Genomic DNA, 27105 nt, shown 5'->3' with positions numbered 1-27105 from the left:
TAAAGAAATAATCATTTTATCGTGCATCAGACTATTTCATGGGGATGTCACAATGGCAAGGGGCCTAGTATAAAAATTAGAGGATGGGGTAGGGCAGCAAAGGAAGTAGCAGCATCCCGAGCTGGGGCTTATCCAGCCCTAGGCCTCAGAGGACATCACCTTTGTCTTGTGGAGACTAGTGGAGAGGGTTTCGGGCAGGACTTGGATCCTCCGGCCAGCTTCTAGAGTGGGTGGGCTACGTCAGGTATGTGCTGGTTCCACCTCTTTATTTGGGACACTTTGGATGTAGGTGTGTCCAAGGAAGCTCCGTTTTCCTGCAGCTGTGGGTCCCTTCGGCCTTTGGGTTGCTGGTGGTGGCAGCAGAAGGGTTGGGCAGAGGTTCCTAGAATCTAGTCTCCTTTACACAGGTCATACCCTTCAGAAGCCCAGAATGGTCAGCCTTGAGAGAGTCTCCAGGCAGGTGGAAAGGTGACGCCTGTGAGTGGACACAGACCCTCTCACTTCTTCTGGGGCACTATCTGTAATACCAGCATCCAACCTGGACCTAGCAGTCCCCTGGCTCTGGGCACAGGATCCGGGGTTGGGGAAGAGTGCCTCTGCCCTGTCTCTGCAGGGGGAGGGGTCTCCCCTGTTTCCTTTGTCTGGGTCTGGCCTTTGCCAGTGAGGGCTAGCATTTTCCCTGGCACTGAGCAGACAGCTGAAGAGAGCCTGCCAGAGGAGCAGTGAGCCCAGCTGGGCCGCTGTGGGGACACTTAGTGGGCTCAGCTTTCATCCACATCAGAGCCTGCCCGCCCCACGATTACCCCTCATTCCAGTGTGGCTGCAGCATCTCACTTGGTTTTGGCCTTCTTCGTGGATGGACATTGAGCAGAGAGCTTGGCTGGGGGCCAAGGGTGTTGACCCTCTCAGTGAGGGAGCCAACACCAGGAGGCACAAACCGCAAGGCCTGGAGGAGAGTTTCTACAGGCTGGAGCCTGTATTCTCAAACTGGGACTTTGAATTCAGACGTGGAACCCTGGAGCCAGGAGCTTGGGGTCTGAGAACCTCCGGTGGGGATCTAAGAACTCAAGATCTCAAACCAGGAGCCTGGCGCCCCATTAAGGGGGCAGCTTGGAGACTGGGCCTCCGGTGAGCTCCTCTGGAGGTTGGGAGCCCTCCTGAGAAGCAGCAGCGGGGTCAGGCCGAACCTTGCTGTGTGCATGTCCTACTCACACAGGTTGGCCTTGTGCTCCTACCGGTTTGCTGGGCATAGGGCTGGGCCCCAGCTGCCACTGCTTTATCTGGGAGACTCTTCCTCTGTGCCCAGGGTCCCTGGCGGCAGGGGTGCCTCAGCTGCTGACCCCCTCACTTCATCAGCCCTCTAGCTGTCCACTGCTTCCCGCAGAACCTGTTGTGCCCCCTGGAACCATGTGGCCTTTAGGCCTCGCCTGTAGTCTCTGGCTCCTGTTGCTTCCTGGCCCCTCTTCCTCCAGGTAGTGCCCCTCCCCAAGGCTGGGACCCAAGCAGGCCTTTGGGTAAGGTGCCCAGGAGGAGCCTTGGCTGCAGGGCTCCCCTGGCTGTGCCTCTGCAGCCAGTGTGCTCTGGGACCCGGCTGAGCATTGCCCCCTCTCCTGTAGAGTGAGCACAAGCATCTCTGTCTTGTGCACGTCCCAGGACTGTTGTGATCATCCTCTGAGATGCCCCAGTAGAGGCCCTTAGAACATAGTATTTGCTCAGTAAATTTGGTTCAGTGTGTGAAGTAATGGGTGGGAAAGGGCTTTTCACTGGCCGGTTCCTCTATGGGTGTGATTCCATTCTTTATCTCACAGAGGAGCAGCACCATGAGGAGACAGGCATAGAGGTGTCCCTGCAAAGGCCCGGCTGGGACCTCTGATCCAGGATGACAGCTGGTGCTTCTGCCTGGGAGGGCCCGGGGAGTGGCGGCTTCCCCTCTGTGATGGGGAGGCTGGGTGGGCTGGGCTCGGGGGTGGGCCTGGAGCCTTCTCTTGCCCTTGTCTCCTCTGCTCTTCCTGCCTGGAAGGTTCCACAGAGACTGAACCTCCAGCTGCTCATGGAGGGCCGAAGCGAACCCTCTGCCCTTGGGCTGGTATCTGCGCACTCCCTTTCCAGGGGGCTTGAGAGACAAGGCTACAAGGCCGAAGCTGCCAGGGGTCAGGTGTGTATGTGTAGGGGTGCAACTTCCATCAAGATGGCACCGATTTCCCCTGGCCATAGGGCCACCTCCTTCCCTAGATGGCAGGGTCAGTAGGCATGTGGCGAACACTCCTTGTTACCCAGCTTAAGTCTGCGAGTAGAAAAACAGATACAGGTAACAACCGAGTGGTCAGCAGTGGCCACATGTGGACAACCAGAGGCACGGGCAAGGTCCCTTTGGTCAGTGGCAGCCACAAAGGCCCAGGCTTCAGGGAGGCCCTGCTGGTGCCCTTGGGGCCACCTGCCTGGTTTCAGCAATAAATAACATGAGGACCCAAAAACCAAACCAAAACAAAAAATACAACCAGTATCTTTCAGGGTAGGTGCGGGGGGACTGTTTAAATTACCGGCCCTCCCCGGGCCACGGGGTGGTTGGTGGCGCGGCTGCCGCAGTCACCGGCACGTGTGCAGCTCCACCAGCCGCTGGCACTGCCTGCACTTGACGAAGCAGCACCAGTGGAACTTGCAGCTGCAGCGCTCGGCCAGCTCCACCTGCGCCGTGTGGAAGCCGCGGCCACAGCACAGCAGCTCACAGCCGTCGATGGCCTTGGACGTCTTGTTGCACGTGCGGCCCCGCGTGCCCAGCACGCCGCTGCGCATGTCCTGCTCGCAGAAGTCCGGGCTGGGCTCCAAATACACCAGGTCCTCGTCCGTGTGCGGCTTGAACTGTGCGTTGCGTGGCACCAGTGCCCTGGAGGAGCCCACACGGCGCGGCTCCACCTCGGTGGCGCCATCGAACTTCTCCTTCAGTGCGTGGCCCACCTGGCGGAAGGGCGGCACGGCTCGCCAGCACGTCTTTACCTCACAGGAGCCCGACACCCCGTGGCACTTGCACTCCACCCGCATGTGTGTCAGGATAGCCTGCAGGGGACGGGGAGGGGAGAGGGCCCATCAGGAGGCGGCAGGGGCTGGGGGTCGGGGTGGGGGGAGGCCGCAGAATTGGAGAACGGTTTACTGTCCTGCATCTTCTCTGTATTAAGCACCTGCTGTATACTGGGGTGGGCGGTGAGCTGTGTTGGGGACTTGAAGACCCTGTCCCTGTCCTTGGGGCACTTGGGGTGGAGGGAGGGGAAACGCTTCAGAGGGCACTGTTAGGGGAAGCAGCGGGGGAGTGACGGGGGGGGGCCAGCAGGGCTGCTGCATCCGGGAGGAGAAGGCACGTGGCGTCGGGGGAGGCACGTGCCTCACGTCCTAGCCCTGCTACTTAGGAAGGGTGTGTGCGTGTACATATCCTCGTGGGTGCGTGTCGGGGGCCACACGCTGTTGTGACACCTGCTCGCCTGGCCGCCCCGTAGCCCGCTGGCCCGCAGGAGCCCGAACATTTTCCGCGTGGCGCGCCGGGGGAGGGACGTTCCGGGGACCCGGCCGAGCCCACCCCGCCCGGTGGTGAGGTGGCAGGGGACGTGCCGCACTACCTTCCTGCCGGCCTCGTTGTTGTGGAGGTTCATGAGGGCGCGGCTGGACGAGGCCCCCTTGCTTCTCTCGCGCACGTCCACGAAGGACTGGGAGAAGGCCACGCCGTAGGCGATGTTGTCCGAGCACCCCGACCACTGGAAGCCTGCGGGGGTGCACAGTGGCCGCTGTGAGGGAGGGCGGCCCGGCCCCGCCTGCCACGCACGCCCCCTCCTGCCACGCTTACCCTGCGGGCTGACCCCGTGCACCGTCCGGTCACAGCCGCACTTCTCCAGCTCCCCGCTGCTGCACGCCCGCGTCACGGCGAAGGCCACACCTGCTGAAGAGATGGCGTACACGAAGGCCGCCTCCCGAGTCCCTGTGGGAGGCAGAGGGAGGGCAGGGCTGGGTCCCAGTGCTCGGGCCGCTCCCCCTCCGCGAGCCGTGGTACGTGGGGGCCCCCGGGGCCAGGAGGTGCTCTGAGCCGCCGCTTACACGCGCGGGTGCACATGGCTCAGCCCGGAGCGTCCGTGGGGTGAGCGCCGCACCCTACAGATGCACCCCCCGGCCCACCCGACACGGCCCCGCGTCCCCTGCTCCCAGTACGGGAGTCGGGCCATCGCCCGACGGGTGACCTGAGCCGCCAAGACTGCAGGGCCCTGCGTGCCGCGGCCCTGCCCTCCCGCTGAGGCCGTCTTGCTCCCCGATACCTCAGGGGAGCAACGGCCAGTGCTGGGGAGAGGGTGTCCTCTGCTGCGCGGAGCTTCGCTGTGCCCGTTTCACAGACGGTGAAGGCGGGCTTGGGGAGGGGAGGGGATTTGGCCCCAGCGGCCCGGCGGCGAGGAAGTGACACCACCAGGACGCAGACCCCGCCTCTGCTGCCCGTGCGTCCCCTGCCGCCCCATGACTTCTCAGCCGTTCTATTTTGGTGCCTGCCCTCCTCGCCTGCCTGAATGGGTGTTTTGATCCTCCTAGGAACTGTGCCTCGGGGTGTAGCTGCTGTGGAGCCTCTTTCTGGGGCTGTGGGTGGTAGTGGGCGTGTGTGCGTGCACGCGTGTGTGTGAGTGTGGGGTGCGTGTGCGTGTGGCTGGCTGGGTGTGTGACCAGACAGGCCCTGCTCCTCTTCTAGGCCCTGTGAGGGCCTCTGTGTGCCCGTGACTGTCCTTCTGTCTCTCGCTGCAGTGTCTGTGTCCACAGGAGTGGAGGGGGCAGGTTTTGGCCTCGTGGTTGGCAATTACCACCGTGACACCCAGGCCTGGGCTTTTGGCTGCCCCCGGGAGCAGTTGCCGTGGTCAGATGGGAACAATCACCTCCTCTGTGCCCGTGTCTGTGGGACAGGCAGCAGAGGCCGAGCCCTGGGGTGGGGGGCAGCTCGGGCCCCGATGGCTCAGGACGCCCTGTTCTAGGTTCGGCCCTCGAGCTGGGGCTACAGCCTCCCCGCCGCTCCCTGCTGCCCACCCTCTGCCATTTTGGGCCAGCATCAGGGGGCTTGGCTGGAGCCACAGGGGCCTCGACAGCCTGAGATGGAATCTTCTCCAAGTTAATCGAGGTTAATAGCAGGATCATGTTGGTTGGTTTTGTGCTGTGGCCGCCCAAAGAGGGACGACTTTAGTTTCTGGTATTTCTGGTATTTCCAGGCCTGAACCAGCACAAATCTTTTGCCCCAAAGACTAAGGGGGAAGGGCGGCGGGAGATAGAGCAGATGGGACTGGTAGGGTGGCCCCAGCTCTTGGCCGGGCGTGGTCCTTACTTCCGTTTCTCTGGGCTTTCAGGCAGCCCCTGGTCCTCCCCGACCCTGGGCTCCTCTCCTCCCGAGGGCCGCGGCCCTGGTGTGCAAGGCTCTCTGCGAGTTTGCTCAGGGGGACCTCTGCCTCATTCCCCAGACCCAGCGTCCATCTCCGGGGGGCTCCAGGTCCCTCTTGCCCTGGTCTCAGGAACAGGACACTCCGTTGTTCTCTGCTTGGGAGTGGGCCTGAAGGAAGAAGTTCTGGAAGGAAAATACTAATAGCAAGAGCGAAGGCTTCTAGAGCGCTCACTCTGTGCTGGGCCCTGCCTGAGCGCTTTACATCATTTACACACTCTTCACACCAGCCCTGTGAGACTTCACCCTCGTTTTACAGATGAGGAACCCGAGGCACCGAGGGGCGAAGCAACAGGACCGACAACACGCAGCCAGGAGGTCGTGGAACCACTATGGGAACTCAGGCAGCCTTGACGTTGCCCTCCTCACCGAGCCCGGAGCCCCCAGGAATACACGTGCAGTGGATCTCTTCCCACCTCCTTCCCACCAGCGAGTGAAGCCAAGAAGGGCTTTCTTTGGTCCGCCTGAAATCTCATGTGCCATGGGCCAAGTCCGGTCCCTTTTGTGGGCTCTTCACTGGGGATGCCGAGCAGGGGGCCTGTGCTCGGCCAGGAGGCCCCAGAAGGCCCCAGAAGACCTGGGGAGTGTGGCTAAGCCATCATGCCCTCAAATCCCACAGCAGTGGCCCTGTCAGCCTTTTCCAGCTGGCTCCGGGTCCCAGCCCTTGGACTCCAGGGCTGCGGCCCCTCTTGGCTCCTCCCCTCTGCCTGGGTGCCCAGGCTGGAGCCTCGCTCGCTAGAGAGGTGCCTGACAGAGACAGAAGAGGACGGTGGCGCGCCCGCAAACGAGGCAGCGGGAGGCCCCTCGTGTCGTGCAAGATAGCTGCTCCCTGGTCGGGGGTTCAACTGTTCCAGCTGCAGCAGGGAGACAGACCTGGCTTTGTCCTCCTGGGACATCAGAGCTGGCCGTCAGGCAGGATTCTGGAAGGTGCCAGCAGCTGCCCGGCCACCGCCTGCCTCTTCCATAGAGCCATTTGCCCATCCCGCAGCCAGCTCCTTTCTTCCTCCTCCCCTGGCTCCAATGTGGGTCCTCTGGGTCCCACCTCAGGGCCATTTTTCTGAGATGCTGAGGTGGCCTGGGGCTGGGAATTCAGAGCTGTCCCGTGGGCCCAGTAGTAACCACCCTTTCTGAGGGCCTACTAAGTGCCAGGGCCTTTCCATACGCTGTCCACGGCTCATGACAACCTTAGCACCCGGCTCTCCCCGGCGCTGCTCTGTGGAGGAAGGAGTGAGGCTGTCAGCAGCTAAGTGGGAACAGGCGCTGAAGCCTGTGTGACTCAAGGCCCGTACCCTTCTGAGCACGTCATGTGCGATGTCTCTCCCAGATGTTGGAAGGAGGGACTCTGGAGTGGTAAGAAATGTTTGGAGGAGAAGCCGCGGATGCTGAGTTGGGCTGGAAAAGAAGCCACGGGCATGGTGATCCCCTGGGCACCAGGCCGATGTCCCGGGGGAAGGGCCATTCAAACATAACTCAGTTTCCAAAGCTTCCATCTCCCTGGGAGATGGGGCAGGACAGGCACTGGTCCCTCAGAAGGACATTGCCCCGTCCTGTCCCCTTTCATGCTCCCAGCCTGCCTTCCCAGTTTCCTTTGTTCTCTTAGCTGCAAAAGCTCACCTTTTCTTGAAACCACCTCCAGGAAGTCTCTAGGGATGTGAGAGACCATGTAGAACAGGGGAAAGAGTAAATTAAGACTCTTACTAGTGGCATGACCGTCCTCTCTGAGCCTCATTGTCCCAACTCGAACAAGGGGAGGAGAGTGCCGCCCAGGCTGGCCAGACCCCACACTTCCTGCCCAGCATCTCGGGCCTCCCAGGGCTGCCGGCGCTCTTGCTGGCCTGCCTGCCCCCAGGACCAGAATCAGGCCGCAGGTGCTTTTATTTTCTCAGTGTCTTGCGTATTTGTGTGTCCTCTGCAGCCAGACTGGAAGCTCCCGGGGCCAGGTTGTGCCCATACTTCTCCTTTGCCCCCCAGCACCCAGCACAGGGCAGCCCTCGGAGACAGGAGTGGGTTATTGGGAAAGAGTCTGGATAGGGCTCAGGCCGCAGGCCTGAGATCTACTCCTTGCTCTATCACTTCCTAGATGTGTGATTTCAGTTTTCTTGTCCTCAGAATGGGGCTAATAGTCCTGACCCCAAGAGGTGGTTATGGGACTCTAATGAGGTAAAATCTAGAACATGCTTAGTCAAGTCCCTGGCACATAATGGGCACTCGAGACATATTTTGTGATTATTGTCGTGATTAATGCCATTTTATTCATTTGCTAACAGATGTCAGTAGGGCACTTAGTGGGCTGAACGCTTCCTTGGGGTAGAGATACTTCCTTGCTTGCTCCCCCACCACTTATTGGTCACCCGTTGTAAGCCAGGCCCTATGCTACACACTAGGGCTACTGAGGTGACTTTGTCCTCAAGGAACTCCTGGTGACGGAGGATCTCTGGGAACCCACCCCAGCCCACCTGTAACTAATGATGACACCAAAAGGCTGGCCTGGAGGTTCCCCAGAAGGAGGGCACATTCTCAGCCTCATGGGGCTCACCATGATGCCAGTACTGGGGATCAAGGTGAGAGCAGAGGTTTTGGTAAGTCACAGCCTGGGACTGAGAAGCCCTCACATCTTAAATCCAGGCTGATGTTACCACAGTCACTAAGGAAGGCGTCTAGATGACGTTAGACACGCAAGGGACGGAAAGGCGGGTCTGGGTTCGAATCCTCACTTTGCTTTGGCCAGTGCACTGCATCACCTCCCTACCATGGCAGCCAGAGGCTGGAGGGCCTCGGGGCTCATGGAGTCCCCTCTCTCGGGACAGGCCTCTGTCAAGGTCACAGAACAAGATGCGAAGAGACACAGCGTTACCCACAGATGGAGGGAAGAGGAGAGGAGTCTGCAGTGCCTTTCTCACCTCCGCCTGCCATGCTCAGGCCGGCCTGCTCCGAGAGGCCCGTATATATCCTGCTCTTGGTGACCTTGAACTTCTGCCAGACTCTATGGCTTCGCCCTCCTATCCTCAAATCCTTTTTATTCATTCGACATGTATTTATCAGTTACCTACTATGTGCAGGTGCTGCTCTAGATTCTGGGACAAAGCAGTGACTAAGATGTAGAGAGGACATCCCACATCTGGTCCTTAACCCCTGCTTGGCCAAGAACTGCCACCTGCCCCCATTCCTGGGTGCCCTGGGTGCTAACCTCTCCAAATTTCTGCTAGATTGTCAGCCTAGAGCACACAGTTTGGCCCTCAGTCACTCGCTGTCCTCATCGGTCACCATTAGCTCACGTCAAGCTCCCCTCCGTAGGCCAGGAACAGGGTGACCTCCGCTGCTTGGGGGTGTGGGGTGCAGGGCTGGAGGCTAGGAGACCTCAGGCAACATCAGCCCGGGGGTCCTGGGGAGCCAACTAGCCCTTCAGAGGCACCATCTCTGTCTGGCAGGAATCCCAGGAGGTGGGTCCTGGGATTGTCCCCACAATTGTTCTCTTATGGGAAGGATGCTAAGACTAGGAGAGGGGATGGACCTTGCCTGAGATCTCAGAGCCAAGAGTTGGCAGGTCCCGGAGTTGGGTGTATCACCACCCTCAACTTGCTGAGCCTCCCTTTTCGGCAGTAAAGTGGGGGACACCACCCCATGTTCAGAGTTGTCCTGAGGGCAAGATAGCACAGGAGGCTGTCAACGAATGGGGTTCCTTTTCTTCTCCAAGGATGGCCTGGCTCCTGGGCCTCCTCCAATGTCTGAGGCCACGATCCCAGCCAGGCAGCTCACGAATGTGGGCACCAAACCAAGCTCTCCCTTGCCATCACCCCAAAAGCTGGTGGCCTCAAAGAAGGCCTACCCAGACTGGCTGCTGCTGTTGTGGCTGTCCCCAGTGACAGCAGCTGGTGATGGGCACGGCTCTTCTTGGGCCAGGGTGTACACTAAGTGCTGCCACACACTGTGTCACGGGACCTTCGTGACAGGCCCTATGTGCTCGTCTGACAGGCGAGGACACTGCGGCTCAGAGTGACAACCCCTCACCCATGGTCTCGGCTGCTCCTGCGCCCCCCTCCCCACCCCGTCCCTGCAGCTGCCTCCTCGGCCCTTGGCCCTTCCGAGAGCAGCACCTTGTGCCGGCCAAGCCCCTCTTGTTCAGTGGAGACAAACTAAGACTCTCCCAAGAGGACTTTCACTAGGGAGGAACACGAGAAATACAAGAGTGAGGAGATGGACGAACAGAAGAGCTCGGACTCCTCCTCCAGACACGCCTGACGTCTGCCTGGTGGGGCCGGCCTGGAGTGTGGGTGCCTTGACTCGGCCCTGGGGGCGCCGGACGCTCGAGCAAGCCGCTCAGACTTCAGTCCAAAGTGGGTTTCGGCCACGCCTGGAAGGATTCAGTGTTGCCCCAAACTTGCAGAGCCAGGGATGGGCCCTTCTTTGGTTCCTGCTGCAAACACCGGTGAGGAGGGCACTTCTCCGCGGGGCTCCTCCCCGGCCTCAGGCCAGCACCGACCCCCATGCCTCCCCTTCTACGCCCTTTTGAGTCCTTGCCCAGACTTGCTCTCTGTTACTGGATGACATCCACTGGCTGTCCCCTCCGTGCCAGGCTGTGCCGTGTGCCGGGAAACAGGTGCATGACACAACACCTGGCCATGGAAGGGTCAGGGTTCAGGGATCGGGGAGCAGGGTGAGGGGACAGGCATTGCAGTTTAGCCTAGAAGGTGTAATGAGGGGTGCCTGGTGACTCAGTGCTAAGCATTTGACTCTTGATTTCAGCTCATGATTACAGGGTCGTGAGATCGAGCCCTGGGTGGGGCTCCACGCTGGGCGTGGAGACCACTGAAGGTTCTCTCTCCTTCGGCCCTGTCCCGACACTGCGCATGTGCATGCGCCCACGCACTCTTTTGCTCAAAAAATAAAAATAAATAAAAGGTGTAATGGAAGGTGTGTGAACACAAATGGTTTAGACGTGTGTGTGTGTGTGTGTGTGTGTGTGTGTGTGAGGTGTACTAAGGGGCAGGGAGAGAGGTTGAGAAAGAGAGAATTTGATAAGGCAGGTGGGTTAAAATGTGAACACTTGGTGAATCTAGGGAAAGAGTATTATGGGAATTCCCCTTAGGAAAAACCAAGCTCACACATACAGAGAACAGGCCGGTGGTTGCCAAAGCAGGGGTGAGGAGGTCAGGGAGACGGGTGGGGGCTGGGGGACGGGGTCAGAAGGTACAAACTTCCAGTTACACAATAGTAGCTCCTGAGGATGTCAGGTACAGCGTGGTGACTACGGCTAATAATCCCATGTTGCAGATGTGAAAGTTGCTATGAGAGTAGGTCTTAAAAGCTCTCATCACAAGAAAAAAAAATGTGAAAAAAAAAGGAATAAAAACGTGTAACTGTGTGTGGTGATCATAATATATACAAACGTGGAGTCGTTACGTTGCACACTTGAATGTAATGTTGTGTGTCGATTATACCTCAATAGAAAAAGAAAAGTAAATCCATCACTTAGAGGTGGGGAAAAAAACTTTGTAATTTTTCCCGGTAAGCTTGAAATTATATCAAAACAAAAAAACACCGGAAAAAAAAACCCAAAAAAAACACAAAAAAACAAAAAAAAACCCCAAACCACCCTACCCCAGCATGAGCAAAGAGCTTCAGAGCCCAGAGGAAAAAGCAACCGCCGGGGTGTAAGAGCTGGGAAGGCACAGCGGGGAGGGGAGCGCTGAGCTGGCAGAGAAAGGGGGGTGAGTTTTTGGGGTGGAGGCAACAAACAGCACGTGCAAAGGCACGGGGCCTGGCACATGGGAACCCTGCCGATCTGGCCACCAGTGCACCTACGGCTCCAAGCACCCGCTGCACACGAGCCTAGTATTTGGGCCTCCCCAGGCGGTGGCCCCAGGGCCCGGCCGCGCACCGTCGTCCCGGGAAGACCCTCCTCGACGCGGCTCCTCACTGGGTCTCCGCTGCTTCTCCGGAGCAGCGACATCCGGTCACGGCAAGCCCGATGCTGCTTTTTTGGTCTCTGCCAGCTTCCAGGAGAATTGCTTCCAAATTTCGATCACAGTTGGTTCCCGACAACATCCGAACGCTCTGCCACGAGCCCGGCAGCCCTGGCCGTCCGGGACCGCAGGTGCCAAGACAAAGGTTGGCCCAGGCTGTGCCCTCCCGCCGCCTCGCGGGTCAAAGGGCCCCGGCGACCGGGAGTGGCTCCGGAGTGTCGGTTTCACGCTCAGGAAGTAGAAACAGAGGCAGCTGGTGGCAGCCCTTCCTCGAGGGCAGCAGCTTGGCCCAGTGACCTCTCAAGGAGCCTTCCAGTTGCATGGAACGTTCCCTCTGCCCTGCCCACCTTCCTCTGGCTTAATGCCTTCTCATGTTTCTCATCGCAGCGGAGGGCCGAACTCCTCAGGCCAGCGTTCTCTGAGCACCGGCCTGGCCAGGGAGGCGTGTCCCCTGTGTTCCCCAGGCTCCCACGTCCCCTCCGTCACCGCATCTTCTCGCTGTGGGCAAGAGCAAGACCCTGGAGCTGGACGGCACGGGCTCCAGCCCTGGCTCTGCGGCTTGCTTGTCCTGTGACCTCGGGCAAGTTACTTAACCTCCACGTGCCTCAGTGTCTTCATCTGCACCGTGAACGCCTATCGCAAGGGCCGGGGGAGTCAGTGTTTACGTAAAACCGTGTCTGGTCCCCAGTCTGCGCTGCTGGTATAGAGGCCTCTGCCCCTCCTGGGCTTGACTTGACTGATCCCAGGAGGACAGAGCGGGTGCTGCTCTTCCTCGGCCTCGGAGCTGGGCATGGGGAGGCCGTCCACGTGGCCCGCCAGGGTACAGACGCAGGTGGGCTCGCCCAGGAGGCCAAGGGTTGAGGTCACACAGCAGCATGGGGCTGGGGGGGCACTGGAGCCCAGGTTCACCCTGCGAGGGACTCTGGGCCAGGCTGTCCTGTCCCCCGCCTGAGCCTCAGTTCCTTCCTCTGGAGAACGGGGACCGAAGCGCTGCGGCCCACGGCGCGCCGCCCACACCAGGAGCGGCCCCCTCGGCCGGGCTCGCGCCCCCCGCCCGCCTCCCCTGCTCCCGTGCGCCCTGGCCTTTAGCTCCCTGAATGACAGGCGGCTCCCGACGCCCCTGCCCGGGAGATGCACCCCCCCCAGCGCCCCCGAGCCCCTCCCTCACCTTGCGTCACCACCTTGCCGAAGACGGGCAGGGAGTCGAGCGTGGAGCAGTTCCAGCGCCGGTTCCGGAACTGGTACTGGCACTCCTCGATGGCCAGCTGGGCGCCCCGGCGCACCGAGTCCATCACCTCCAGGTTCCGCTTACACATCTGCACCTGCCTCTGGATCAGGCCCTTGAGCTTCTCGCACGTCTCCTCCTCCGAGATGCTCCCCACCGAGGACAGCTTGGCCAGGTACCTGGGGAGAGGGCGGGGGGTGGAACGCCGTGCAGTGCTCCTTCCTCCTCCTTCCACTGCCAGGCGCAGGCTGTGCCCAGCCCATGGCTCTGGGAACCGCCTCATCCCGCTGACGGGTCCCGGCTATGACTCCTGGAGCCAGGGACAGACCCCCTTGCCTGGCTCTTGGGACCAGAGGGGGAAGCACCGTCTTGCATAGGAAAGCATCTTCCCCAGCCAAAGCAGGCCAAGCTCCGGGAGGGACACGGACGGAGCCCCCATGGGACCCCTCCTGGCCGGGGGTGCTGCACTGGTGTCCGTGCCCTGATGCTACCTCAGATCTGGGCCCTGGGCTCTGGCCCCTTCCTGTCCCTCTGGCTGGGAGGCCACAACCACTGCCCTGTGTCTCCCCACTACCCTGCCCCACCAGGCAAGGACCCCAGTGACCTAAGCCCACCTTCTGGCTGCAAGACCAAGCCACTGCCAGCCACATCTCGGGGTGCCAGATGGAGGCCAGCACCAGGGCTGTGCAGCTGGGGGACTCGGGCCAGCGCAAGGATGGTGGCAGGGGAGGAGGGCTTCAAAGACCAAGTGTGCCGTGCTCTTCCCTCAGCCCCTTGAGTTTTTACAGCCTGGAGATGGGGCAACGGTGCCATGGGGTTGTGGTGAGGATCCCAAACTAGGTCATCTGTCAGGGTGCCGGGGACCAGGCCTATGGGGAGAAGGGGGCTCCAGAGCGTCCATCTCGGGGGAGGGCAGGAGACAGCACTACCGTTCACTGAACACCCACCATGTGCCCTGCACAGCGGCAGTCCCTGCTTCCTGCTGCAGCCTCGGCCCCAGTCTATGAGGTCATAATTATTAGGCCTATTTTATGGATTCCAAAATGAAGGCTAAGAGGGTGCCAGGACCAAGGTGACACAGATAGCAGGTACCAAGGCTGACCTGCAGCCCTCTTCAAGCCCCGAGGCCCTTCCTCCTGCCTGTCCTCCTCCGTGGCAGGTTGAGGGGCCCGGGCGGGCTCTGCGGCACCGGAGGACGGACACTGTGGTCTGGGCCAGGAGGCGAGGGAGCTGGGAGCAAGACGCAAGAACGCTCGCCAGGATGGGAGCAGAGCCAGGGAACGGCCATCGGAAGAAGCGGTCCCTCTCAACGGGAAGAGGTATGCATTAACCGAACACCTGCTAGGTTCAGGTGTTTTGGGTCATGTGGAGGGACCGGCTCAGGGTCACCTGGCTTGTGAGGGCAGATCTCGATTGAAGCCCAGGTCCGATAACCCCACGACTGTGCTCCAACCACTGCCCCTCAGCCTGTCCCTGCTCCCCACTGGCATCCTTGGCCAGGGCCACGTGCGTCTAGTAGGTGCCCAAGTAGCAGCTGAACGGCGGAGGAGGGCTGAGGAGTGGACTCTGAACGCCTCCTCCCCCTTTCCCTGCCTCCGCTTCCACCCGTTCCGTGGGAGATGATTGGCTCCCTCCCAGGGCAGGGCTGTCGGGGGCTGCCTTCCAGATTCCTGGAGTACAGAGTACAGAGAGTCGCACACTTAGGGAATGTTCCCTGACACATAGTCTGGTCCAGACCCCTCCTTTTACAGGTGAGCACAGAGAGGGAAAGGGGCCTTCCCACCACCTCCCAGGAGGAAACCCAGACCCTGGCTCTCCCCTCAGGCTCAGTCACACAGCTCAGGAGCTGGAAACACAAGAGAGTGGGCATCCTGCTGCCCTGACTCTATTAGTGAACCAGTCACACACCCCCAGGGCTTGGCCAGGAACCCTGGTCTGGGGGGAGGGAGGGTGCTTTCCAGGGCACAGGGGCGAAGATGCTGTTGCATCTATGAGGGAAACTGCACGAAATTTCTTGTCCAAAGAAGGATCAGAGGGGAAGGTCACCACTCTCTGGGACGCGGTTTTCTCATCCGTAATGCAGGGAGCTTAGCGCTGCTTCTGGCTAAGTCAAGGAACTGTCATCAGGGCAAAAGGGGTCCTGTGTGTGTGTGAAAGATGGTCTGACAAGGGGTCTGAGGCAGTGGGGCAGGAACTCGCCATCTGTTTGCTGAAAGAGGTGAATGAATGGAGAGCAGATGGAAAAATCCGCAGAAAGCCCCGTGGAAATGGAACTTAGGACCGGGCTAAGGACTTTACTTACATTATTGCATTTAGCCTCTCAGCAAGCCAATGGGCTCTCATTTTATACAGGAGGAAACTGAGGCACAGACAGGCGCAGCCAAGTAGTTTGCCTTGTGCACAAGATCAGCCAGCGAGTAAAAGGTTTTGAACTTGGACTCGGTTTTGCCTGACTTCAAAGCCATTGGCAGACACACTGTTGCTCTAAGCGGCCCAAGGACTAGAACTGACCGCCCTGGGCAGAAGCCGCTGGTTGGCAGGCTCGTGGGACCTAAGGATGCTGGTCCGGGTGCAGCCGGTGGGCTGCCCGCTGGTCACAGGCTCCCCGCCCCCGGAGGTGCGTGAGCAGCAGGTGGATCCTGTTTGTCAGGTGCGTGGGTTGGACCAGAGGGATGGTCCTTAAATCTGGTTGTGCATCGAAACATGTGCGGGGTTTGCCGAAAGCGCAGGTGCCTGGGCCTCCCTCCAGGCGGGGCTGGGTGGGCATCTGGGCTTTTCACACATTCCCAGGAGCATCTGTGAAGCGAGACTGGCACGGGAGAGCACTGCAGGGGAAGCTCTTGGCTAACCACGGCGGCGTCTCCGCCTGCACCCGAGGGAGATCTGAACCCGGGACCCACTTCCCTCCTCACGGTCGCATCAGCCACCCCCCACCCCCAGCTGTGGGGTCTGAGTCTAGCTTTCTTTATCCGAAGTGGAGATAATGGATCCTATCCCGGAGGGCTGCTGTGAGAAATCAAGGTGACCTGATGCGGCTGGTGCAGCTGGGCTCAGCCGGGCACACCGCAGGTTGCTGTAACCGTGAGGACCCCCCTTCCCCGGCAGCACGGCTGAGTAGGAGGTGGGTGGTCTTGGGCTGAGTCGGCCCGGCCTTCCCTTCCTCCCCCATGTTCCCTGCCTCCTGGGGGACCTCCCTGTCGTCTCTACCAGGTCCTGCCTAGGGGATGCACAGAGACCCGTAGGGTCGGGGCAGGAGCCTGAGCCTCCTAGAGGGGAGACAAGTGCCGGGGGTGGGGGGGATGGTTGAGGTGCATCCGGAAGGGGAGGGCGCACACTTGGCTCCTCAACCCTGTCTGGGTGCTTCCCTTGCCTGGGCCAGCTGGGGAAAGGGGGTCCCCTGCGGAGCTCGTCCCACCGGGTGCTCTCGGCCTGCAGGGGGCGCCAAGAGCCCAGCTACTGGCCGGGGGCCAGGTCCACGTTTGGGAGGCGGCGAGCCAGCGAGGGCACAAGGAGTTGGGTCTCACGTTGGGTCCTTTCCTGCTCAGGCCCAGGCCTGGCCTCTTGGATAAGGGTGGGGCCCCTATCCCCCGAATGACATGGGGGCACAGAGCTGACTACCCATCTCAGCCCCTGCTCCCTCTGCGTCCAGCCAAGGGGCCGGGTCAGGATGTCCGGGCTCCCGGCTCCTGGTGAAGGGAGCTGTTCAAGGGCGGGGGTTCTCTGGGTAGGGACAGCAGGCTGGGGAGGCCTGGCTGAGCCACCAGCCCACAGTGTGACCTTGGGCAAATCCCCATCCACTTGGAGCCTGTCTCCTGGTGGGGACAGTAAACTGGTAGGTCTGTGTGGCCGTTCCCACTGTCAGAGTGGCAGTCCTCCTCCTACAGACGGGGACCGGGGGCGGGGGCCTGGCCAGGCGGATACACGGAGCCCCTACGGTTAAATGAGAAATGAGGTAGACCGGAGGAGCTGCCCACCCCTCTCTCCTAGGTTCAGACTCAATGAGGGGAGGCAGCCTGAAATAACAGTAGTAGGGCTTTAGGGGTGAGCTGCTGGGCTGCCATGGCCGTGAGTCACTGGGACAGCTTCCAGGAAGAAGCTGAGAACCCTCTTCCGCTGAGGAGCGTGCCTGCCCCTATGGCTGGCACCAGTGCCACCCCCCAGCCCCTGCTTCATCTGGCTCAACAGCTGTCCCCTTCCGTGCCCCGGGGGGCACAGCTCCACCCCACCCCAACACTCCCAGATCCCAGGGTCTTGCCTGGGAAGGGGTGGCTGCTGTGGCTGGACACGCAGCTGGGGATGGCGTGGAGAGAGTGGGGACCCCAGGTCCCATTACAGGTCCTTGCCCGGATGGCTTGCCTGTTCTGGTGTCTGGTTTGGGGGCCTGGCCTCATTTTACAGAGGAGCAAACCGAGGCCCAGAGAGGTGGAGTGACTCGCCCCAAGTCACGCAGCCAGTGAGTGACCGGGAACTCGGTCTCGCCCTGTTTGACGGCTGCGGGGGCTGACAGTGCCTTGAGCGGCCCGTCCAGCGTGGCCTCCTCCGTGCCTGGCACGGCACATGGCACACAGAAGGCGTTGGGTAGATGCCTGCGGCGGATGGAGGGTCTGTCGCCTCCTGGCAGGGCCCCCAGGGTAGGGAGGGGCAGGGGTGAGGAATAGGGTGGGGGCTGCCCTTGCCTATCAGCCTGCTGAGCGCTCGGAGACCGTGAGGGGTTGGCCCTCTGGCCCTGGGGGCCTCGGAAAGCCCCTCCCCGCACCCTAAGGTGGCCCTGCTTTCTCCCCAGAGATACATGTGCCACTCCATGACCCCGGGGCCGGGCCGGGCTCCAGTGTTGGCTGCACAAGCCACTCTGGGGAGACAGCGCCTCCCGGGCGCGCTGTGTTGGCTGTCACTGGGCTGGGCTGGCCAGGCCTGCGGAGGGCCCCGACCATCTCTGCTTCTTCCCCCGTTCTGGTCGCCTTGCCCCAGCCCAGGCTCCTTCCTGCCCCTGCTGAGGACAGGCGTAGCAATTTGCCACCTGCTGCCCGCCCCCCCGAACTCTAGCCACAGCCCTGCCATCGATCAGGTTACCCTGGCAGCCCGGGCCGCCCCGGCTGCCGCTGCCAGGCAGCCCGTGCCCCCATTTCCTCAAACGGGGGGCTGCAGGTCCTGCAGGCTCCTCCCAGGAGGCCCTCCCCGCCGGCCCGTGTGCGCAGCCTGCATGCAAGGCTGGAGGGCCCTGGCCCTGCCAGGGAGATCAGATCCTCTCGGCCACCTGCTGTTTTCATTAGAAACTAAAATTAGCTGGGCTTGTCCCAAGCTTTTCCAGGTTTGCTTGCTTTTTTAAAAAAATATACAAATTCCTAGAGGAAAATCCGCACCTCTCCGACTCCTCTCCGGCTCTTACTCTGCGCGTCCAGAGCAGAGGGGACGGGAAATAGCTGGAGCGTTTGGGAGGCCAAGCAGATCAGTGTCGTGGGTCCCGGCCCCGCGGGTGTCCAGGTGGGGGCTGGGACGCCAGCCCAGGCCTCTCTGCCCCCTCCCTCTGGCCTCCCTGCCTGCCTGGGCCACATTTAGAGCCTCCTCAGGAGTGGCAGTGCCTGGGACACCAGGGAGGAAGGAGGCCAAGCCGGTGGGAGGAGGAGCCGGAAGGAGCCCGAGAGCCTGCCCAACAGCGAGCCGCCCGGCGAGACCCTGCCGGGTGAAGCACCCGAGCCGCAGACCCCACCCAGGACCGCCCTCTCCCCGGGGGCAGCGGAGCCTGGCTTCCCAGGTCCTCACCGTGCCCCTCAACTGTGCTCGGGCCTTCGGGTGCTTCTGTCCCCCCACAGTCTCCGAGCCCTGCTGCCCACTCCCCGCCGTGGTCCTGTCCCGGAGACCTGTCCTTTCGTACGGCCCACAGTGTGGCGCACTGTGCAAGGGAGAGACGGCCGACTGGGGCAGAATCCCGGCTCTGAGTTCCCAAAGGCAAATTAGTGAGCATCTCCGAGCCTCGGGGTCTTCATCCGTAGAATGGGGAAAACAATAGGGCTTGCCTCGGGAGGCTTAAGTGGATTAAAGGGTCACACAGTAGACACTGCCCCCCTCTCGGCCGCCTTATTACGTTATATCATATCATTATGGCCTTCATTAAGATGTTTACGCCATCATCATCGTCACCATCAGCACCGCCGCCTCCAGGCCCCTTCCTGTTGCCTTGAGCTGGGCCCTCTGCTGGACCGCAGACCATCCTGCTCATTGGTCTTCTTTGGCTCCTTCTACTCTTTCAGACCTGGGTTCTCCAGCCTGAGGGAAGGACACACTCCTGCTGGGAGCGGTGGGTCACTTCAGCCTCCCCCCCAACTGGACGGAATCTCCAGATGGAGCATGTGCAGCAAGAGGATGTGTGCCAGTGACTCGGGCCCATCGGATGGACCCTCCAGGGACCAGGAGTCTGAGAGGTAGGACGGAGGGGAGGGCTGTTAGGGGATCAGAGGCTGGGACACTGGGGTGAGGAGACCAGGGACAGTGGGGCCCAGAACAGGCTCAGTGTGCCCCGGGGGACTTGGGAGCCCTTTGTGGGATGAGATTGGCTGGACGGGAGGGACCTTCCGTCCCTTGTCACCTGTGCTCTTCAAGCAAGTCACATGCTTGACTATATCCTTGCTGCAGCCATGCAGGGTTGGCCAGGAGGGTGTCATCCCCTCCATTTTAGAGATGAGGTTCCGGGAGGCACGAGCTCAAGGCCGTGCAGCCAGTCAGGGGTGGTCAGCACCTAGATCATTCTGGCTCCTAAGCCTGGGCTGGTGGATCAGACTCTGAGGATGGCCCAGGGTGCCCGGGGCATGACGGTTCGGCAGTGACAGTGATTTGAGGAAGGTGGCTCCATTCTTTCACTGATGAGTGGGTCGGGGTCCCAGGGCTTTCCTGCACCCCAGCAAAGGCGTCTACACCGCTCTCAGGTGCCAGGGCTACTGGGGAGCGAGGGGTCTCAGTGGGGCTGCCTGGACGGCGTTTGGCCTGTGGTCTCGGCAGCTTCTGGGGCTGTGGAAGGAGTTGCTGCCAGTGGCCCGAAGCCCCCAGTGGGGCAGCCGGTGAGGAGGGGCCAGCCTTGGAGACACAGCGGTTGTGGGGTGGTGGGTGCAGCCTCCCTCCACCTTCTCCCCAGCCTTGGTGGAACTCGGGAGTCCTCGATGCTCAGGTCAGGTCCCAAGTCCCTTTCCTCGGAGGTTCAGGGGAACGATGGCCTTTCCTGGAGCCCAACCCCCACTCCTGTAGCTCAGGGTACGATTCCCCTTCTCTCTGTCTCCTGGGATTCCTGGCTTCCTTGGCTCCCCATCCTCAGAAGCCTCAGCAACCCCATTTTTTGGGGTCCTTTTTGCTTCCAGTTTCCATTACTTCCCACCCCGCCGCACCCCAGCTCTCTACATGGCATTCCCGAGGGCTCCGTGCCCCCACCTCCTGCGCGGGAGCCCCCATTCCACATCCCATCTCGTAGCATGTGTTCCTGGGGAGCGGGTGGCCGACACACCCAGGACGTAGCCACTCGGACCCGAGCCTGGAGGGCCCCAGAGCTGGGCCAGGATGTAGGACTTTTCCTTCTCTCCGCGGGGCAGGTGTGACTGTGGGGGTGAGTGAGTGTCACACTGAGGGCACTTCCTGACCTTGCCTTGCCCCCTCATGTGGCAGCGGAGAGCTTCTCCCTTGCAAAGACCCACCCGACTCTTGTCCCCGAGAGCCGCTGAACTGTTGAACTGTCCTCCCGAGCTCTGCGAGGGAGCTCGGGGGCGGGAGCCGGGGGAGCTCGGAGGGCGGGTAAAACCCCAGCTGGGCTGTCCAGGGCGGGTGCTGGCTTTCTAGTGGGTTCCTTGGCTTTGGTGGATCCCTTCTGAAGGCCCCGTTCTGGGAGATCCTGTGGTCAAACTCGCACCCCCATCCCAACGAGGCAGCCAGGACAACTTGGGCTCCTTCCTTGCTCCATTGCTCCTAACCTCCCCCAGAGGATGACTGGTGAGGGTGTGGGCTGCAGGGAGAGCCCTGGGAAGACCGCCAGGAGACCTGGGATGGAGCTCCAGCCCTAGCACTAATGTGCTGCGACCCCACGTGCCTAGCACAGTGCCTGGTGGCGTAGTCTCCACAAGTGAGCATCTGACAGGATTGAACGGGGCTTACTGGGCATGCCCCTGCTTGGGGGTTCACTGTTGCTGGAAGGGGCTGAACGGACAATCTGTGGGGACCCCTCGAACTCTGACAGTCACAGGGGCTGCGACCAGTCCTCTGTGCCTGGGTCCCAGGACTGCTGGGCATCCCTGATGCAAGAGGAATACCCTGCTGCTGCCAGCCCTCGGGGAAGAGTTTCGACCAGTCGTACCATGATAGGTCCTGTGTGTGACCCGAGTGCGAAATAGGATCGGAAAGGACCATCCAGGAGTCACAGCAGGAAGAGGCCCCTGGAGTTGCCCTGGAAATTTCCCACAGCTTCTAATGGGCCTCTCCAAAGCTCCCTTGTGAGCGTGAGCGGCGAGCTGTTGGGAGGCTCCTTCCTCTCTGAGCACATCCCTCCCTCCTCCTACCCACCTTCCTCCCCTCTCTGCTCAGACCAGGTCCCGTCCACGGCAGGGTTCATGACTTGGTCAGGGGAACTTTTAGAACATAGTTTGGTTTCAAGTTTGCCAGGAGATGGGGGAGGCGGAGAGGGGTTTGGATGGGGAAAGGGGGAGCTGGTGGGGTCACGGCAGGGAGCGAGCCTTCTCCTGGGTTTGGCTGAATCACAGAAGATGTAGTTCGGGACTCAGAGATAAAAGCTGGCAACTCGTGTGGACATCTGGACTGCAACCATGGGGTCCCAGCTTCGCCTTCCAGCTGAGCTTGCTGAGCTCTGCCGAGCTCGTCTGCAGTGGGGGTGACCGGAATGGGGGGACAGTGGCGGGCGGCTGTCACTCGCTTCCGTGGCTCCCAGGCCAACCCTGTGCCCACTTGGCTCCGGCCAAGCCCTTCTTCCCAGGGGGAGGAACAAGAAAAAGAGGCTTGGCGTAAATGCTCAGCTTTGCAAACGCACCCACAGGGCCCGAGTTGGGCGAGTTTCAACAGGTTTGGGGAACACTGTCTTGTCAGATGCTTGCTGAGTTGCTCAATTGCTAATCCAGGGCTGAGGGAAGAAAGTCAAGCCATAGCAGACAGCTGGGTGGTTACTGCCGCTTGAGTAAACCCCTCGGGCAGAGCCTGGTCTCGGGGCCCTGCCGCGGAGGGTGGTGGTGGGGGGGAAAGGGCTTAGCCGGGCTCCAGGGGGTGCGCCCTGGCAGGGGAGCTGAGGGTCAGAGCAGCAGCCCTGCGGGTGACAGCCACACTTCCTGACACCCATTTGGCCTGTCTTATCATCACCTGAGACTCAGAGCGGTAGAGCGGAGCTTCCCTACTATTCAAGGCCTCTAAGATAGGGCACCCTTTGACAAAAACTTAAAGCCTTCTGGAGGGAACAAGCCCCTCTTCCCTTTATCCATCAGATACTGACTGAGCACCTACTACATGCCAGACACATGCCAGGCACTAGGAGACGTTGAGAGCCGTTTGTGCCACAGCCGTGGCCTTCAGGGGTTTATAACCTTGTAGAAGAACGAGCCATGCTCCTGAACTGTAGTTACACATAATACGAAACAGTCCCATACGCGGGGGATAGAAACCAGGAGATGTGGGACATGTGAGTACAAGTCAAGTTCAAGTCCTGCTTCTGACTTGCAGAATGTCCTTGGGGAAGTCACTGTACCTCTGGGCCTCTGAAGTGGGGCTAAAAATAATACAGACTCCTTCCCCCCAAAGTGGGGAGAAGTGATGTGGTTCTCATAGGGTCATGGGCATGAAAGTGCTTTGTAAACCACTGAATCTCAACGAGGGGAGCTCTTCACCGCCCCCCCCCGCCCACCCCCGAGGGACATTTGGCTATGTCTAGAGCCCCCGGCTTGCTACTGGCATCTAACAGGTAGAAGCCAGGGATGCTGCTGAATGTTCTTCAATGCACAGGACAGGCCCCAAATATCAATGGAACGATTTAGGAGACTCTGGTGTAAACTATAAAGGGCTGCGGACGTGTTCGCAAATGATCCAATGTCCAGAGCCAGGGAAGGAGCTCCTAGGAGTGGAGTTTACTGTTTAGAAGGGAAGGAGAGATCCTTTGTAGCTGGGGATTGGGGGACACTTTCTGGGAGGAGATGGGCCACACCTTTACCTGTGGGGCTCCCATGGTCAAAGGAGTCATTCCCTCTGCCCCCCTTGCTGGTCAAGTAGGCACACAGGAGCTTGGACCTGAGACGCACACCTGCAGGGAGTCAGATCCCGTGAGAGTGAGATTTCACCCTCCAGCCACCCTGAGGGGTGCCCCCAGACTCAAGTCCCCTGGCTACCAGGATTCGCCAGGCTGGACCTCTCTGGCTCTGTGAGGCTCTGGTGGGGGTCCCGGTTGAAGAGCGGGGGCGGGGTGGCCACCTCCGATCCTACTTGTGTGACCTGTGTAAGAGTACAGGCTCCCGATAGAACGGTTTGGGGTAAACAAGACCTGGGAGCAGCGGCCTGAAGGCCCATTCTTTCCACCATCTCTATAAACAAGGACACGACTCCCCCATCGCAGAGACCCTCAGCTTCCACCAGCTGTTTCCATCAGCGTGCCCGGCACCGTGCTCGGCGTGCTGTGTGCAAGGGCTTGCACTTGCCTCACAACTGCCCACGGTTGGGCGCCACTGAAACAGATGAGGAACCTGAGGCCCAGAGAGGTTAAGTAACCTGTCCGTGGTCACTCAGCTGGTCAGTGGCGGACCTGGGATGGAACCGCGGGCTGTCTCAGAGACCTGCTTCTTTTTTTTTTTTATTTTTTTTATTTTTTTTTATTTTTTTTTGAGACCTGCTTCTTAGGCACCGTCCCGGACTATCTCCGAGTGCAGGATGGGCTCCCCACCCTCGTCTAGTGGGCCTCTGCTGGGGCCCCCGCTCAGTGCGCCACTGCCTTCTTCAGCAAATCCACAATAAGGAAATCTTGGCTCACCTATTCCCTGACCCTTCCCAGGCCTTCCATGCGGATTTCAGAGCAATCTGCTGAGGGCTGTGGCCCAGGGGGCAGAAGAGGCTCACCCAGAACCAGCCAGCTGGAGGGCGGGGTGGGGGCGCAGAGCAGGGACTGGAACCCCAGCCTCTCAGCTCTCAGCACAACCTGTGTCGGAGGGAGCGTTCAGGGCCATTTCTGAGCCCATCTGTGGCAGAGCCAGGCCCTCCACCGGTGGCCTGTTTTCATCCATCCATCCCTCCGTCGGTGGTGGGAGCTGCCACAAGCTGTCAGCTCGCCCGGGGTGCTAGACGCAAGTCTAATCGACAGCTTCCAGCTTCTCTGGGCTTGCCCAGGCCTCGGGCGGTGGAGCCTTCCCAGCTCCAGGCTCTGTTCTGCCCAACAGCTGCACGCAGCGGGACACCTGGCCTCCCCCGCCAGGCCACCCGCCCTTCTGAGACAACAGGCAGCACCGTCTCTTGCAACCAGCCAGCCAGCCGACCCTGGACGGAAGCCTGACTCCAGGTACTGGAAGGGGAATGGACACCCCGGCCTGGCCCCTCTGAGAGCACTGCCAGCCTTCCTCTTGGGGCCAGACCTCCATGGTGACTCACACGTGAAAAGATAGTGCCAGCCACCATGCCTGGAGGGACATCTGCCTGCCCAGAGCTTTTCCTTCTAGGGGCAGCTTTCGGGTCAGATGCCCCTGCCATTCACTAGCTGGGTGACTTTGGGCAAAGACCTCTGTGATCCCCAATCTTCCCATCTGTGGAATGGGATTCAGATGCTGTCAGGATTTAGATAGTACAGTGGGAGCTAGTGTAATAGTATTTACTAGTATCGTCACGATTCTGCTACCTTCAGGCCAAGTCCCCTCTGTGACCGTTCCGGCTCTCGCTGATCCCTTCCTCTGACGGCAGTAGCATGCGCACCGTTCCACCCACTCGTGGTTTTGCTTTTATCCTGTCTTTCCAGACCCCAAGGTCCTTGGAGGCCGGGCTACGATGCCGAGTCCCCCCACCCCCTGAGCTGGCTCAGTCCCTGTCGAAGGGATGGAGGTGGCTAATAAATACAAGGCAAACAACCCGGTCTTGGAATGTGCCCAGAGCTCTCTTCTCCATCACGGCCTCTCTGGTTTGGTAGGGGTCCCAGGAAGCCCCTTATTCTTCCTGCCTTGGGCGGGGCAGAGACCCTTGGCTCGGGGCCCGGGGTGGAGCAGGAGTGAGCTGGGTCATCCAGAGACCTGCTTCGTGGCAACCTGAACCATCACCACTGCACAGAACAGGTTTGCCAACCTCTCTTCTCCCTCCAGGCCGCCCCTCCTCACCCCGCCCCCCTTGATGCAAGCCCAAGAACCGACCTGTTGGAATTCCCCGTGGTTCGCATGACCCAAAACCGGGGCTGCCTCCCTGGCTGGGACTTTGGGCTTGGATGTGGCTGAGGGTGGGTGGTGACACCACCTGGGCCATACTGGCTTGACTCGGGGACCACTTCGGGGCAGGGGTATGTCACTGCCTGGGAATCGGCACTTGGGTTCAGTTCTCCACTCTGGGTTTGGGCAAGTAGCTTCCCCTCCTGGGGCCTCAGTTTCCTCATCTGTAGGAGCTCAAACACTAGATGCCCTTGAAGGACGTTCCACTGTGGATGTCACTCTCTTCCCTGAAGGCCCTGGTCAGACTCTTGGCACTGCCACTTCTTTCTCTGCCTTCTTGTAGCCCTGGGCATTGGGTGGGTCAGACCCGCTTCTTGTTCTTCCAGACGCTCATACTCACTTCGGAGACCCTGGCTCTGAACCCAGGCTTTCAAGGGGGCAGCTCCAGGGACCACAGACCCCCTGAATCCAAATCAGCTCCCCTCCTCAGCTAGGTGGCCTAGTCCTTGCTCAGGAAGATGGCCTGCGGGGGCTGTGGGGGGGGTGGTGCCCAGCTTTCGGTACACTTTGCCACTACCCCTGAAGTGTTAATCAAATTAAGCCTCCAAGAAAAACAAAAGCTCTGCAGCCACTTTGGGCTGCCTTGGAGTCGCTCGCTCTCCCAACAGCTGGGAGCGTTCCACATCACCTCGGTCCCCCAAGCCCTGGGTGGCTCTGACCCCAACGAACACACTCCTTCCAGCCTGCAGGGCCCCGGCTGGCCGCAATGACCTCATAGCAACAGCCATTGGACACTCGGGGCAATTTCATGGGAGATATTTGTTCTTTAGTCTTGATGCAGAGAGAATTTTTTCCTCTCCCGCGGTCTCCATGGAAACCCCAGCTACACTGTTGGCTATCCCCCTTCCCACCTCATGCTTTTCAGATCAATACTGGAGCTTGGCTCCCCACTGGCTGCCCACAGCGGATGGGGGCAGAGCTCTGGGCAGAAGGGATTGGGGCCGGGGTGAAGTGCGGGGCCTGGTGCACCATCCCTGAGGGGGGATGAAGGATTCCAGAGTGTCCTTGCTTCCCTGTTCATCCCCTCACCAAAGCTCATCCCTCTAGAATCTCCCTCCTTCCACCTAAGACCGCCCCCCCCTTCCCCGTCCCAGCCAACCTTCTGTCCCTCCCCTGGGAGTCCCCCGAGCCAGGCCCCGCAAGAGAGAAACTGGCAGGTCACCAGGGCCACCACCCCTCCCTGCCGCCTTAGGTGGGACGAGGCAGGGAGGTGGTGGGCTGCTGTCCCCTTGCAGGGCTGGCCGGAGTTCCTTCCCCCGGAGAGCGGAGAGCGAGGCCGGCCAGCTCCGCCGCGGGCTCCCCGAGGCCGGTGTCCCGGTCCCTTCCCTCCCTCCAGCCCTGGCTCCCGCCCCCCGAGCAGAAACAGGTCCCTGCACGCCTCCAGCCCAGCCCGCAGCGGGGCGCCGCCGGCGGGGAGCTCGCTCCGGGGCTGCTCCCGGACTTCCCGGGATGACTCTGCCACCGCGACGCACGGTCCTTCCCGGAGGCGGGCGACCTGTCAGCGGGCCTGGGCTGCACCCCGAGCCGCGCACCCCACCCGGCCGCCGCCCCGCGCTCGCGCCCCTTCGCTCTCGGGCGCCCCGGGCCGCCCATGGGTGCGGACGCCGCCGCCACCCCTGCCGCCGCGGGCTGGGAGCCGCCCCCGGACAGGAGGGGTGCCCGCAGGGAGGCCCGGGGCGGGGGCGGGCGCGGGCCACGGCGAGGGCGAGGGCGAGGGCGAGGGCGAGGGCGGCCGAGGGCGGGCGAGGGCGGGCGAGACACCTGCCGGCGCCCCCGCCCGCGCCCCCGCCCGCGCCCCCGCCCGCGCCCCCGCCCGCGCCCGCGCCGCTGCCCCCTGCCCCCTGCCCCGCGTCGCCTGGCACCGGCCGCCGCCCGCCCGCCCGCCCGCCCGGTCCGGCCCGACTTACAGCCAGTTGCTCGCGGCGGCCGAGAAGACGGCGAAGACCAGGAGGCGCAGCGACCGCAGGCACGAGCGGGGGCTCATGGTGCCGCGGGCGCCCGGCCCGGGCAGCGGCTGCGGCCGCGGGGGCCTCCCGTCGGGGCGGCAGGTGG

The 27105-nt window shown here is 61.2% G+C and overlaps 1 protein-coding gene across 2 annotated transcripts; it reads right to left on the bottom strand.

The window, feature by feature from the left end:
* Window positions 1–27105, bottom strand: WNT4 (Wnt family member 4). Of its 2 annotated transcripts, none has more exons than XM_077899223.1 (5): window positions 26961–27105; window positions 12578–12813; window positions 3833–3964; window positions 3609–3751; window positions 1–3054 (listed from the first exon to the last, which is right to left on the bottom strand). In XM_077899223.1, the coding sequence occupies exons 1-5, from the start codon at window positions 27035–27037 to the stop codon at window positions 2587–2589; spliced, it is 1056 nt and encodes a 351-aa protein (XP_077755349.1). In that variant the 5' UTR covers window positions 27038–27105; the 3' UTR covers window positions 1–2586. The 2 variants fall into 2 exon arrangements, with proteins under 2 accessions (XP_077755349.1, XP_077755350.1); XM_077899224.1 differs by having other exon boundaries at window positions 1–2955.

Source organism: Canis aureus, chromosome 5, assembly GCF_053574225.1.
Source record: "Canis aureus isolate CA01 chromosome 5, VMU_Caureus_v.1.0, whole genome shotgun sequence".
Taxonomy (NCBI): Eukaryota; Metazoa; Chordata; class Mammalia; order Carnivora; family Canidae; genus Canis; species Canis aureus.
The sequence above is the reverse complement of the archived record's forward strand: the minus strand, read 5'-3'. Positions and strand labels throughout refer to the sequence as shown.

Coding starts and splice junctions, on each gene's coding strand:
- WNT4 (XM_077899223.1), bottom strand. CDS start 27,037: ATGAGCCCCCGCTCGTGCCTGCGGTCGCTGCGCCTCCTGGTCTTCGCC. Junction 12,814..26,960: donor GCCGCCGCGAGCAACTGGCT/GTAAGTCGGGCC, acceptor CCCTCTCCCCAG/GTACCTGGCCAAGCTGTCCT. Junction 3,752..3,832: donor GCACGGGGTCAGCCCGCAGG/GTAAGCGTGGCA, acceptor GCACCCCCGCAG/GCTTCCAGTGGTCGGGGTGC.